Below are 15,243 nucleotides of genomic sequence, written 5' to 3'. Positions count from 1 at the left end.
GATCAACCCTGAGGGCCTGTATGAGTTTAAGGTAATGCTGTTTGGTTTGTGTAATGCACCAGCATCTTTCGAGCAGTTGATGGATAATCTTCTAAGGCATCTGAAGTGGACAATGTGTCTGTGTTATTTAGATGACATAGTGTTCTCAGAGACATTTGATGAACATATAAAAAGACTGAGGGCCAATCTTAAGTGTCTCCAACAAGCTGGACTGAAACTTAATCCAAGAAAGTGTCTCTTTGGAGCAAAAGAAATTAAAATACTTGGACACCTTATGTCAAATGAAGGTGTGCAACCAGACCCAGAAAAGGCGAATTTCCTATTCCTAAAAGTATTAGAGGTGTGAGAAGTTTCCTCAGATTATGTTCTTATTACCATTGTTTTATCAAAGACTTTTGTATCAAAGCCAGGCCACTCCAAGAGTTGTTAAAAGCCAATGCTAAATTTATCTGGGCTGGTGCTCAACAAGATTCTTTTGATGTGCTGCGAAAAGCTCTGACGACTGACCCTGTACTTGGTCTGTAAGATGAGAGAACACGTTCAGAACTACACACAGATGACAGCGGGTATGGGATCGGTGCCGTTCTGGTGCATATTTCGGATGGAAGAGAGAAGGTTATAGCCTATGCTTCTAAGACACTTACAAAAGCTAAGAGAAACTACTCAACTACAGAATGAGAATGTCTTGCTGTGATTTGGGCCATGTGCAAATTTCAGCAGTATCTCTGTGGAAGGCCATTCACAGTTTTTACAGACCATCATTCACTTTGTTGATTGACAGGTCTTAAAGATCCAACAGGATGACTCACCAGGTGGGCACTACATCCTCAAGAATATGACATTACCATAGTGTACAAAAGTGGAAGAAAACACCAAGATGCTGACTGTCTCTCAAAATACCCTGTGCAAGACCATCAAGACTTTGATGAAGATAGTGACTGTCTCGCTGCATTCCAGGATCTCTCTGCTGAGCAGAAGGACGCCAAGATATCTCAAATTATGCTCACCTTAAATCGGTCAGAGGATGTGAAAGGACAATTTAAGGTAGTCAATGGATTACTTTGCAAGAAAAACTTTGCTCTGTTTGGAAAGAGGTGGCTACTAGTGATTCCTAAACATGCGCTGTTAGATGTTCTACAGAAATTCCATGACACATCTGAGGCCAGACATTTAGGATTTATTAAGACATACGATAGAATCCACAAGAGATTTTTCTGGCCAGGTTTATTTAGGAGTGTCCGTCACTATGTATTGCACTGTCGAGAGTGCCAGAGGAGAAAGGCAGTTCCTCAGAAACAACCTGGCTGACTCATACCAATTCCACCAGTTGAAACGCCTTTCCAGCGTGTTGGGATTGACCTCCTTGGACGCTTTCCAACATTTGCTAGTGGCAATTGATGGATTATTGTTAGCACTGGTTATCTGACTCGCTATGCCATTACAAAAGCCATGAAAACAGCTGAAGCACCCGAGGTTGCCAAATTCATCGTGGAAGACATTGTATTAAAACATGGTGCCCCAAGGTCGTTAATTATGGATCAAGGGAAAGTTTTTCAGTTGAATCTTGTGACAGAGATAAACTGTCAGTGCAACATTACTCATCACATGACGACTGCCTACCATCTGCAAACTAATGGGCTTACTGAACACCTTAATAAGACCTCGGCTGACATGCTATCAATGTTTGTCAATGTTGAGCAGAGGAACTGGGACGAGGTGCTACCTTTTGTGATGTTTGCCTACAGCATCGCCAAACAAGACACCACAGGATTTACGGAATTTTTTGTGGTGCCTGGGCGTGAGGCGACTATGACAATGGACACTGTTTTTCCATTACATCCTGGTGACATGGACAATGACTACATCAGCCAGGTGTTAAGCAAAGCTGAGGAAGCTAGGAAGTTAGCTTTACTCCGCATGCTGCAGGCTCAAGAAAATGATCGCCGGAGGTATGACATGAGCCACCACCCTGTTGTCCACCAGCCTGGCGACCTCATATGGATCTTCACTCCTGCAGGGAAGGTTGGTCTCTCTGAGAAGTTCCTCAGGCCCTACTTTGGACCTTATAAGGTTGTAAGACAGTTGTCTGATGTTACTTATGAAGTTGAAGATGTTGACCCCAACACAAGACGACGGAAGATCAGAGATACGGTCCACATGGCTATCCTGTTTATGTTCAGGCCCATCGAATGCTGAATTCTTCCCATGGTGTTATTTATACTAGGCTGCTTGATGGTCTGACCAAGGCAGAAATCCGAATGTACCTCTGTGTTCAGGGTATCACTGCTGTCCATCAGGTGATAAAAAAGTAGATGCCCCCTTAGTGCCCACACTCACTCTCTTTCCCACTTTTGATAGAGTGGTTCTTCCATCAACAATCAAAGCAGGTTATGAAGTTATCAGTCAGACCGTATATTCCAAACCAGTAACATCATTACAACCACACCCGAGAGTCATGTTGAAACCCAGCCAAATGTCTATCGTGACATGACCATGCTGCCTCCTCCCACGATTGTCCTGTGTATCTCATTGAGAGGACTGTCCAGGAGATCCTGGTGAAGGAAAAAAGTGCCTTACCTGGTCACTTGCAAGTTGTTGTCCAGCCAGAAACCCTGTGTTCTACCATCTGGCTTCTACAGTACTGTTCTTGCTACATATCGCTCCACAAAGGACATGGCCATGCAGACATGTGACCTCAAATTTAGCACTGTGGTTGTGAAATCACCCAGCATCATGGTAGCATCCCCGTCTCCTCCTTCAGCTGTGCAACACACCACCAAACTTTTCTCTAACGGGGCAAAGTCACCAGCTCAGCAGCTGGCAGGCTGGAAAGGGCAGAATGAATACTCCCATGATGACTTCCTACATCCCTCCAGCCAGCTCACATTGGAGTCTTGCCAACTGGAAAGGCTCCAAGAAGTGAAACAGAGGCAAACAGTCTTTTCCTTTGCCAACCTGAAGATCCTCTTCGATGGTGTCGCCACATGATAACCTCGCCCATGCAACCTCTGTGTTTCCAGTGCACACCACTCTTCTTTTCTGTAGTGTTCGTTGCCTAATTTGTGTTCTTTAGCACCTGGGGGGGGGGGGGGCAGTCTCCTTCCCCTTGGGGTTTTATCTGCTCTGCGACTTTGTCTCGCTTGTTTTTGGAATGGGGGACTGATGACCTTCGCTGTTTAGTCCCCCTTAAACATCCCAACAACCACCACCACCACCAACTGTTTTTCTGCCCTGGACTCTTTAGGCTGACAGAAGGAGAATGGCAATGCTTCTATAGACCTCACGGAGCAGGATCCTCCTGCCTCTCTGTCCTGTAGCAGTGAGTCTTCAAAGGCTGACACCGGCAGCCACCCAGGTGACACCCCTTCATTTTTTCTTTGTCGTGACTGTCCTCCAATGGAATGTTCATGGTCTTAGACCCAACAAAGAGGATTTACAGTTGACCTTCAAATCATAGCGTCCACTTGTTCTCTGCCTTCAGGAAACAAAATTGTGTCCTCGCGACTGGTGTGAGCACTCGCAATTTTTTCCTGGTCCGTTTTGACGTTCCCCCCGTGAGGATGGAATTCCTCATATGGGATGATGATCATAGTCAACCCATCTTCCTGACTACCCACCTTCAATCTGTTGCAGTTCGCCTTTTTCTTCCTCAGTTGGCCTTTCCCTTTGTACTCTTTACATCCCTCCATAATTCGATGTCACCAGGGCAGACTTCCTCCAGATTATTGGGCAGCTAGCTCACCCATTTCTTGGTGACTTTAATGTGCACCATCCCCTTTGGGGTTCTCCCAGAACTTGTCCAGGAGGTGCCCTCTTAGCTGACCTCCTCAGTCAACTTAACCTCTTGTGCCTTAACACAGGAGCACCGACGTTCCTTTCAGACTCCAAGCACACCTATTTCCATTTGGACCTATCCTTCTCCACTGCCCAACTTGCCCATCATCTTGAGTGGTCTGTTCTCTCTGACACATACTTAAGTGACCATCTCCTGTATGCTATCTGTTTGCTGATTCCTATACCAGCTACATACACACCCAAATGGCAACTTACTAAGGCCAACTGGAGGCTTTACTTCTTCCTGGTGACCTTCAATGAACAACATTTCCCCAGTTGTGATGAACAGATAGAATATCTTACAAATGTTATCCCTACTGCCACAGAACATTCCATTCCTTACACTTCCTCTTAACCACACTGTGTCCCAGTCCCTTGGTGGACTGAGGTGTTCCGCAACACAATCCACGTGTGGAGACATGCTCTCCATGTTTTTAACCGTCATCTTATGATGGCAAACTGCATTCATTGTAAACAGTTGTGTGCACAGTGTCATCACATTCTTTGGGATAGGAAAAAAGCTAGCTGGATTTCATATTGTAGTCTTTTAACAGTTCTACTCTCTCTTCTGTCATGCGGGCCAACCTGTGATGGCTCTCTGGGACAAAGATCCAGTCCCCAATTTCCAGCCTGACAGTAGCAGATGATCTAATTGTAGACACTATTGCTATCTCCAACACCTTGGGCTGCTATTTTGCGGAGATTTTGAGCTCCTCTCATTATCACCCTGCCTTCCTACATCAAAAATAAGCAAAGGAGGCTCGGGCAATACCCTTCTATTCTTAGGATCATGAGTGCTACAATGCCACCTTTACTATGAGGGAGTTAGATCATGCTCTCACTTCATTCCAATTCTCTGTTCTAGGGCCAGATGATGTTCACATTCAGATGTTGCAAGACCTTTCTCTAGCAGGCAAGCACTTTCTGCTTCATACATACAACTGCATCTAGCAGAGGGCACATTTCCCAGATGCTGGTGTGAAGCCACTGTCATACCCATACCTAAGCCCAGTAAGGACAAGCACCTTCCTTCTAGCTACTGCCCATTTCTCTCACCAGCTGTGTTTTCAGGGTGAGGGAATTTATGATTCATGCCTGGCTGGTATGGCGGCTCAAGTCTTGCAATTTACTAACCACTGCACAATGAGGCTTTCAAGCACACTGTTTTGCAGTTGACCATCTTGTCACTTTGTCCATCAATTTCCTGAGTGGCTTTCTGTGGAAATCACGGACTGTGTCCATGTTTTTGGATTTAGAGAAAGCCTGTTGGAGGACTGGTATCCTCCATACTCTCTACATGTGGGGCTTCTGACGCTGCATGCCTCGTTTCCTTCAGGAATTTTTAAAAGACCAAGATTTCAAGGTATGTGTGGATTCTGCCTTGTCAGACACCTTTATCCAGGAAAACAGTGTGCCTCAGGGTTCCATCCTGAGCTTTGTCCTCTTTGCTATCTCCATTAACCCTATAATGGCCTGTCTCCCACAAGGCATCTCCGGCTCCCTTAGCGTTGATAATTTTGCCATCTATTGCAGTTTGACGTGTCTAATTGAGTGATGTCTTCAGCAATGTCTTGATCATCTTTACTCATGGCGCATCAACAATGGCTTTCATTTTTCCACTGACAAAATTGTTTCTTTGAGTTTCTGGTGGCACAATTGGTTTCTTCCACTGTCTCTACATCTTGGACCTGTTGCTGAAACTTCGAAGTTCCTGGGGATTCTGGTCAATAGGAAACTTTATTGGTCCTCCTCTGGCAGCTTGCTGTATGTGGTCCTTCAACGTCCTATGTGTCCTCAATGGTACTTCTTGGGGAGCAGATCGAACCACCCTCCTCTGTTTGTATTGGTCCCTTGTCCATTTGAAACTAGACTATAGGTGTTTGGTTTATGCATCTACACATCTGTCCCTCTTATACCGTCTCAATACTATCCACCATTGTGGCATCCATTTGGCCACTGGCACCTTTTCCACTAGCCTGGTTGAGGGTCTGTCTACAGAAGCTGCCGAACTACCGCTGTCCTACAGCTGTGACTTTCTCCTCAGCAGATATGCATGCCATTTTTCTGGCATACATGGCCACCCATCATATGCCTCCTTCTTTGATGACTCCTTTGATTTCCAGTACAGTGCACATCTGTCTTCTCTGTTACCTCCTGGAGTTCGCTTTTTCGACTCTTTCTCCGGCAGCTTAACTTCACGCTACCTGCAACTTTCCCGGTGGGTGTAAAACCTTCACCACCTTGGCTTTGTGTGGTGGCCTGTGTTTATCTTGGCCTTCATTCACTTCCTAAAGGCACTACTTCAGCCTCACTCTATCACCTTTAGTTTCATTGCCTTTACACAGAACTTTACAATAGTACCTTTGTGTATACTGATGGGTCTCAGACTGACCATGGTGTCGGGTCTGCTTCATCATTGGCACTGAAGTTTTTCCATATTGGCTTCCAGAACACTGCTCAGTATTTCCAGCAGAGCTCTTTGCCCTGTATCAGGCCGCACAGTACATCTGGAGACATGGGCTTTTCAATTGTGTCTTCAGCTCCGAATCTCTCAATGCCGTTCAAATCCTGTGTGTGCTGTACAGCTTATATCCCTTAGTGCAACAGGCCCAGGAAATGTCTCATATGCTCACTGTTGATGGAGCCAGTGTGATGTTTATGTAGGTTCCTGGTTACGCCAGTCTGACAGGAAACAAGGCCACTGACACTGCTGCCAGGGTTACAGTCCTCATACCTCAGCCAACTAGTTTTTACATTCCCTGTGATGATCTCTGTGTTGCCATTTGTCAGCAGGTGGTGTCACTTGGGCATCACTACTGTTCCTCCCTTCATGGGAACAAGCTCCAGGTTATTAAGCCTCTCTCAGTGGCTCAGACAACCTCCTCTCGGCCCTCATGCCGCGAGGAGATCATTTTAACTAGGTTGCCTATTGGGCACTGTCTTTTTAGCCATTGCCATTTGTTATGTGGTGCTCCCCCACCACTTTGTGCACGTTGCACTCAACTTTTGATGGTCCGCCATTTCCTGATGGAATGCCCTTGTTTTTAATTGCTTACACTATAGTTTGTGTTTACCATCTGAGTTACCGGTCATTTTAGTGAACAACATGTGGGCTGTTGACCATGTTTTACTTTCTATCCTTTGTAGCAATATAGTGAAGGCCATTTAATTTTTAGGTAATGAATACAGACTAAGCATGTGATGCACGATTGAAGGAGCTGGTGGGGAGTAGTGTACACTGAAGGTGACATGGGGACATGTAATGAGAGGGTGACAAAATGGTGGAAGGGAAAACTATTGGCTGGAAGGTGCAGGGACAGTGGGTTACTTGAGGTTGAGGCTAAGGTGGTTGTGGGAGTGGAGGATAAGGACAGCTGGTTGGTAGTTTTACTTACATAAAAAGCTGTGCAGTGTTGTAGCAGAGTTGATATACAACACGGCTACTTTCACAGGTGGTGTGGCCTCTGATTGCGTAGGATAAGCCTGTGACAGGACTGTGTGTTGCTCTACACCAGTTTCTACAACTGTGCATCACATTTCTAGCCAGCAAACAACTCCTCGTCTGACATGCATGAGTCTGGCAGGGATACCAAATCCCTCCTCCCTTAAAGAGGCACATAGACACAAAAATGCCAGAGTCACCAAGTCAAGAGATGAGCAGTGACAGTATCTCGACCATGGGTTCTGCCTGGATGCTGTCCGCTGGGACATCAAGGGTGATACTGAGGATGGTGATGGGCTGATACTCCATCAGAGGCTGGTGGTCGAGAACCAATGAGGACTGAGGGCAACCTCTACTGGCTACTGCAGTTATGCAGGGACATACTCCACCTCCAACAGATCACACATGGGAAACAGTGTTCCTTTATGTTTTGGGTGAGGGTACAAATTATATAACAAGCTGTACACAGGCAATGGGAATGTCTGTGATTGTCACTTGGTGTTTGGAGCAAGGGTTGATTGGTCCTTCCCACCTACATAAATGTCTCCTGTATGCTGGAGATGTGGTGCCTGTCACTCAGTTTGACATTGGTGTATGTGATTTGTGTGTTGTGTCAGGCACTGCTGACCCACTGCAACAATGTAAAGTTGTCACACTTTATGTCCCACCACAATGCCTGAACATGCATACCCAGACAGCAGAACCTTGCTGATATTGTGGCACAAACTGTGGCGGGCGCAGAGCTCCTGACACTTCAGATTCCTCCAACATAAATTGATGATCATTGTCTGAGATAAGGATGTGCAGCATACCCTTGATATCAAAAATAGCAGCTAAGGCCCGAATTGTAGCATGCAGTATCATAGAAGACAACCTGGGAACCACACACAGCCACACGGCCTATGAGAAGGGGCTGGTGAAATCCACAAGTATTCAGCCCCATGTGAGCTCTGGCAAGGACCATGGACAAAATTTTTGTGGCAGTGCTGCCTGGTTGTTGGCACTGCGAAGTTCGTGTAGTGACCAGCATCATCCACAATATCTTCACAGAGCTTCTGACACTATCGAAAAGGTCATTCATATACATCAAGAAGAGCACCATATGCTCTCAATGGTATAATCAATTTCTGGCCAATGGATGTATCATTGGGCCAGTACTTTTATCCAGGACATCTCCCAATGGGATGCATGTAACAATATGCAGAATATGTTGTCATGACAATGATGGAATACCAGTTTGGTAATTCTGATCTTTCATAGCGAGCAGTAGGACGCTTTCAACAATGTTAAGCCTAACATGAAATTTGAACTATACCTAGAGTGGTGGGTCGGAGCACATGGGAAAACTTTTTTGCCATACCTGGAGGATTGTCGTAATTACTCTGGGCAGGACCAGATCCTTCCTCATAGCTGTTGCAACTACCTGCACTGTCAACAGGAATTTGTTTAGGATTCCTGAAGGTTCTGGCCCAGTGCAACACAGCTTATCAAAGTCAACATTGGAACCCACTGCTTACCATGACAAAGCATCCACTTTCAAGCACTGTGAGGTGGGCCATTAGTGAATATCACAAGAATAGTTACTCAGAAAGAAGGTCAAATACTCTGCCGTTCTGTCCACAAGCTTGGGTCAGGGACCAAAGAGGGAGATGAGTAGGTTATGATCTTCAAGGAGGTACAACTTAGTGCCATACAAGAACACAGGGAACTTTTATACACCATGTATGATTGTGAGTGCATCCTTCTCACTCTGGGAGTAAATTTTCTGTGCTGCTGACAAAGTCTTTGAGGTGACTGCAATAAGCTGCTCTGAGTCATCAGTATTTCTGTGAGTGAGAATGATCCTATTGCTGTATTTGGCTGTATCTGTGTTCAGAGTCAAAGGCTTGTCAGGGGTGAACATGGCTAAACATGGAGGGGAATAGAAGTGTTGGTTCAATTTCTGGAATGCTGACTGACATGCCTCTGACCAGTCAGACGTCACTCCTTTCTTACGAATCCGATTCAGTGGGTGTCAAAGGTAAACACCCCATAGAATGAATTTTGCATAGTAATTTACCTTAACTAAAAATGACTGAAACTCCCTAATATTTTTAGGATTGGGTAACTTGTTGATGCTGGATCATGCTGTGCCATTGGTACTTTACTGTCCTTACTTAACACAGGCCTTAAGTACCACACTCCAGGAGCAAGAAAACTATGTCTCAAACTTGCAGTGCATCCCATTGTGTAATGGTTGCTGAAAAACTGTCTGCAAATGTTGAAGATGCTGTTCTCTCAGGGAGCCAGTAACCCAAATGTCATCCATATAGTTGATGCAGCTTGGAATGTCTTTGCTAAGTTGCTCAAGGAAGTGCTGAACTATTCCTGGAACTGAAGCTACCCCAAATGACAAACAATTAAACTGGTACATCCCGCAAGGAATATGTAATATTAAAATCCATCAAGACTTGATGTCTAATGGCAACTACAAGTATGCATCTCTGAGGTCAATTTTTGGAAAAAAAACTGACCCTCAGCCAACCTGACCATCAAGTCCTCAGGATCTCGTATGAGGTCAACACCTATTTCAGATTGTGTGTTGATTGTGTACTTGAAATTCCCATGAAGTCTAACATTGCCACTGGGTTTCTCAACCACAGCCCTGGGGGTGGCCCAATGACTTGATAAAACCAGTGACACCAACCATGAGATTCTGCCATCTGTCAAGTTTTGCCTTCACTTTATCTTGCACAGTAAATGCCATGGGGCAGGCTTAACAGAACTTAGGAACTGCTGACAGTTTCAATGTAATATGGATCTCAAACTTGGTGGCTTTACTCAGATACTCACAAAAAGTTGATCAAACGACTGCAGCATTCTGTCCAAATTCTGAGAGACAATGTTAACTTTATCAACCACGTAAAATTTAAAAATAGTGAAAGCATCAAGTCTGAAAATATTTCTTATGTATGCTGTTCTGCAGCATCAACAAATTGTATGAAATGCATACTGCTGTTGCAAGATCCACCAGTATTGCTTTTTTATATTTAATTTGCTGCTACCAGTTTTGAATGGTGGTTCATTCTTAGTGGTACCAGGATATAATAGTAAAATTTTTTGTTGTATTATAGCCGGCCACTGTGGCCAAGAGGTTCTAGGTGCTTCAGTCCAGAACTGCACTGTTGCTATGGTTGCAGGTTCAAATCCTGCCTCGGGCATGGATGTGTGTGGGAAGGACCAATCAACCCTTGCTCCAAGCACCAAGTGACAATCACAGACATTCCCATTGCCTGTGTACTGCTTGTTATGAATTATCTATGACCAGTAAGAATTTTGTCAAAATTCTCAATGTATTTTTTATTTCTAAGTTCTGATTGTTCACTTAAAATGTTGTTCAGATTTTTTACCATATGTATATAGGTATCTATTTCCTCTATGCTGTTCATGTAGCTTCCATTTTCAGCTCTACAAAGAATGGAATAATTAGTGGTTACACCTACTGTAGTGTGTCAATTTTCCCAACGATAGACACTGAATGCAGAGAGATTGTTTTCACATGTGTTTATGTGTTCTTTGTATGTTGTCGTAAATTTTTAAACTGTTTACCCAATGTATAACATGTCAGAGTGCTGCATTTAATTCTGTATGGAGTGGAAAATAAACTAAGAATGAAGATAATACACAGAACACACAAAGCTCAAAACTGTGAACCTAAGCCTAACTGAAACTTCATGTAACACCCAGCTATCTCCAAGTCTGCCATAATATGGTGTGGCTATAGGCCCACCGATGTGCATGTGTACTTCACTGTGAACATAGGGACATTGTCCCATGGTGGAACTCGCCAACATTTTCCACACACAACTGCTAAATGCCCTGGTGTATGGCAGCCTCAACAAGTTACAGAGAAATAGGAACATTATCTCCTCTCCTGTAATGACCATCAATCTGGGCCCAAGTCTGTTGTGTCTCTGGAGCGAGTCTGGCACTTTAGAAAGGTGGTTCTCTGTTCCTGCTGCAAACTCGGAGGCAGATTCACTGATGGACACCAGTCCAGTGTGGCACCCACATTTATTGGCAACTGTTACATCTTGTATAGTGAAGTGACAGAATCCACAAAACACTCGGGAATGAGTGTAGAGTACTATGACACATGACATCCTGTGAAAAGCAGTGAGTGTAGATCCAGCTGGTGAACAGAGAGTCTGAAAGCATGATCAGGGTCAAACAGGAAACTAAGAGAGCATGACAGCACAAAAGAATTCATGACATGAATTAAAATGAGTGTAGGCCAAATAAACAAGAATTTGAGCTAGACTAGCATGGAACTTACTCCTAAGTCCACATGGCCAAACCAGGAAAGTTGTGACCCCAGAGGCACTGCCTGCTGTATGCAACACTCACACCAGTTGTGGTGGTGTCATTGGTCACTCTGACTCTCAACCATGAAAAATGCCTCATCTGACATGCATGAGACTTGTGGGGATACCAAATGAACTATGGAACGTGTAAATATATAAACTGAACATCTGTGAAATTTTCTGTTTTGACACTTACTTCAGTGATATTTTAATGCTGTTGCAGGTTTCCCGAGAACGAGAAACCAAGCAGAGCTGTTACTGAAAAACCACCCTATCACATGCGTGCTGAATCTTATTGTACCATTTGAAGTGATAGTTAATAGGGTGAAAGGACGATGGATTCACCCGTCAAGTGGACGAGTTTACAACACAGAATACTCACCGCCAAAAATTGCGGTAAATACCAATTTTCCTTATTTTGTATACTCAGAGCAATGTCACTTAAAATTTGTTGTTATATTTACATGAGCCATTTCCCTGTGGCTCTGACTGCATGTGCATTTGACACATATGTTTAACTCACTTCCTTCTACCCCTCTCTGTGGCCACATCTTCCTCCCTCTACCTGCCCACCTCATCCTCCCACCTCTGTCTGTCATATATCTCTTCTTTCCCATTTTCTTTCTCTCTTCATTTCCTCCTCCTGCTTGCTTTGTCCATTTCCTCCACCCTCTCCCTCCTAGTATATCTTCCTCCCTCTCTCTATCTCTGCCTCCTCCTCTTCCTTTTCCACTTGCCCACTACCCCTCCACACCTTCCACCTGCCTCATTCATTTCCCCCTCTCTCTATCCATTTCCTTCTCGCCCTTGCTCTGCCCACCCCTTCCTCTATCCATCTCAACCAGTCCCCAGCCATGCTCATCAGCATGTGTAGCCCCTGCGATACAGTTCAATAATGCAGGCCAATACTATTCCCACCAAGTGCCTGTCATGTAGGGCAGGCTACACATCAGAGACTCGAAAATCATTTATTGGTCCCTGACATCCATGCAAAGCAGATTGATGAAGCAGGCTGATACATCTCCAACACAACATGCCTGTTATGCAGGGTAGCCTATGTATCAGGACCCAGAAAACTGTTTATTGCCCCTGACATGCAGGCTCCTTGCAACAGAGGTCGATTTGCTGGGCCAATACTGTTCCCACACAACATGCCTGTCATGCAGGGCAACCTACATGCCAGAGGCTGAGGGAAAAAAACCACATTTTTGCTCATATCTTCATCTTATTGGAACTGTGAGGTTGAAGCCCCACAGTGCTGATATTCCTGAGGCCTGTTGTCTCTGTGCCAAATTGACTGAAATCAATCCAGGGGTTTGGGGGAAATCTCACACACACACACACACACACACACACACACACACACACACACACACACGTAAGTGTGTTGCAGGGTAGGTTGTGCTGAGAAATAACTGTTAAGGGAAAAGTTTGGTACATTGTGCCATGTCAGAGTTTATTAGCATTGAAGTTAGCCAATCAGGATGTTGCACATGCAGATTCAAGCAACCCACCAGAGAGATGTGTTCTCTGGTTTCCTAAAACTGTACTAGAGAGTAATACAAAAGTTGGATGTGGGACAGCAGAAAGGTCAAACCTGAGCCAAAGGCTGAGCAGTATTGTGTGCTATCATATACACTATGGGAAAAACTGACACCTAATGTGTCTGGTGAGGCCACCTGAATGTGCGCACTTAATAGCCTGATTGGCTAACTTCATCTACATCTACATCTACATTTATACTCCGCAAGCCACCCAACGGTGTGTGGCGGAGGGCACTTTACGTGCCACTGTCATTATCTCCCTTTCCTGTTCCAGTCGCGTATGGTTCGCGGGAAGAACGACTGTCTGAAAGCCTCTGTGCGCGCTCTAATCTCTCTAATTTTACATTCGTGATCTCCTCGGGAGGTATAAGTAGGGGGAAGCAATATATTCGATACCTCATCCAGAAACGCACTCTCTCGAAACCTGGCGAGCAAGCTACACCACGATGCAGAGCGCCTCTCTTGCAGAGTCTGCCACTTGAGTTTGTTAAACATCTCCGTAACGCTATCACGGTTACCAAATAACCCTGTGACGAAACGCGCCGCTCTTCTTTGGATCTTCTCTATCTCCTCCGTCAACCCGATCTGGTACGGATCCCACACTGATGAGCAATACTCAAGTATAGGTCGAACGAGTGTTTTGTAAGCCACCTCCTTTGTTGATGGACTACATTTTCTAAGGACTCTCCCAATGAATCTCAACCTGGTACCCGCCTTACCAACAATTAATTTTATATGATCATTCCACTTCAAATCGTTCCGCACGCATACTCCCAGATATTTTACAGAAGTAACTGCTACCAGTGTTTGTTCCGCTATCATATAATCATACAATAAAGGATCCTTCTTTCTATGTATTCGCAATACATTACATTTGTCTATGTTAAGGGTCAGTTGCCACTCCCTGCACCAAGTGCCTATCCGCTGCAGATCTTCCTGCATTTCGCTACAATTTTCTAATGCTGCAACTTCTCTGTATACTACAGCATCATCCGCGAAAAGCCGCATGGAACTTCCGACACTATCTACTAGGTCATTTATATATATTGTGAAAAGCAATGGTCCCATAACACTCCCCTGTGGCACGCCAGAGGTTACTTTAACGTCTGTAGATGTCTCTCCATTGAGAACAACATGCTGTGTTCTGTTTGCTAAAAACTCTTCAATCCAGCCACACAGCTGGTCTGATATTCCGTAGGCTCTTACTTTGTTTATCAGGCGACAGTGCGGAACTGTATCGAACGCCTTCCGGAAGTCAAGGAAAATGGCATCTACCTGGGAGCCTGTATCTAATATTTTCTGGGTCTCATGAACAAATAAAGCGAGTTGGGTTTCACACGATCGCTGTTTCCGGAACCCATGTTGATTCCTACATAGTAGATTCTGAGTTTCCAAAAACGACATGATACTCGAGCAAAAGACATGTTCTAAAATTCTACAACAGATCGACGTCAGAGAGATAGGTCTATAGTTTTGCGCATCTGCTCGACGACCCTTCTTGAAGACTGGGACTACCTGTGCTCTTTTCCAATCATTTGGAACCTTCCGTTCCTCTAGAGACTTGCGGTACACGGCTGTTAGAAGGGGGGCAAGTTCTTTCGCGTACTCTGTGTAGAATCGAATTGGTATCCCGTCAGGTCCAGTGGACTTTCCTCTGTTGAGTGATTCCAGTTGCTTTTCTATTCCTTGGACACTTATTTCAATGTCAGCCATTTTTTCGTTGGTGCGAGGATTTAGAGAAGGAACTGCAGTGCGGTCTTCCTCTGTGAAACAGCTTTGGAAAAAGGTGTTTAGTATTTCAGCTTTACGCTTGTCATCCTCTGTTTCAATGCCATCATCATCCCGGAGTGTCTGGACATGATGTTTCGAGCCACTTACTGATTTAACGTAAGACCAGAACTTCCTAGGATTTTCTGTCAAGTCGGTACCTAGTATTTTACTTTCGAATTCACTGAACGCTTCACGCATAGCCCTCCTTACGCTAACTTTGACATCGTTTAGCTTCTGTTTGTCTGAGAGGTTTTGGCTGCGTTTAAACTTGGAGTGAAGCTCTCTTTGCTTTCGCAGTAGTTTCCTAACT

The 15,243-nt window shown here is 44.7% G+C and overlaps 1 protein-coding gene across 1 annotated transcript in view; it reads left to right on the top strand.

Moving 5' to 3' along the window:
• The window catches only part of LOC126183481 (GTP:AMP phosphotransferase AK3, mitochondrial), an 87,579-nt gene that overhangs the window by 52,016 nt on the left and 20,320 nt on the right, over positions 1 to 15,243 (top strand). Inside the window, exon 3 of the mRNA XM_049925500.1 lies at positions 11,843 to 12,015. Within this exon, the coding sequence (XP_049781457.1) occupies positions 11,843 to 12,015 (173 nt within the window). The remainder of the gene's footprint in view (positions 1 to 11,842; positions 12,016 to 15,243) is intronic.

Source organism: Schistocerca cancellata, chromosome 4 (assembly GCF_023864275.1).
Source record: "Schistocerca cancellata isolate TAMUIC-IGC-003103 chromosome 4, iqSchCanc2.1, whole genome shotgun sequence".
Classification (NCBI taxonomy): domain Eukaryota; kingdom Metazoa; phylum Arthropoda; class Insecta; order Orthoptera; family Acrididae; genus Schistocerca; species Schistocerca cancellata.
Note: the sequence above shows the minus strand (reverse complement) of the source record. Positions and strands in the feature narration are given on the sequence as shown.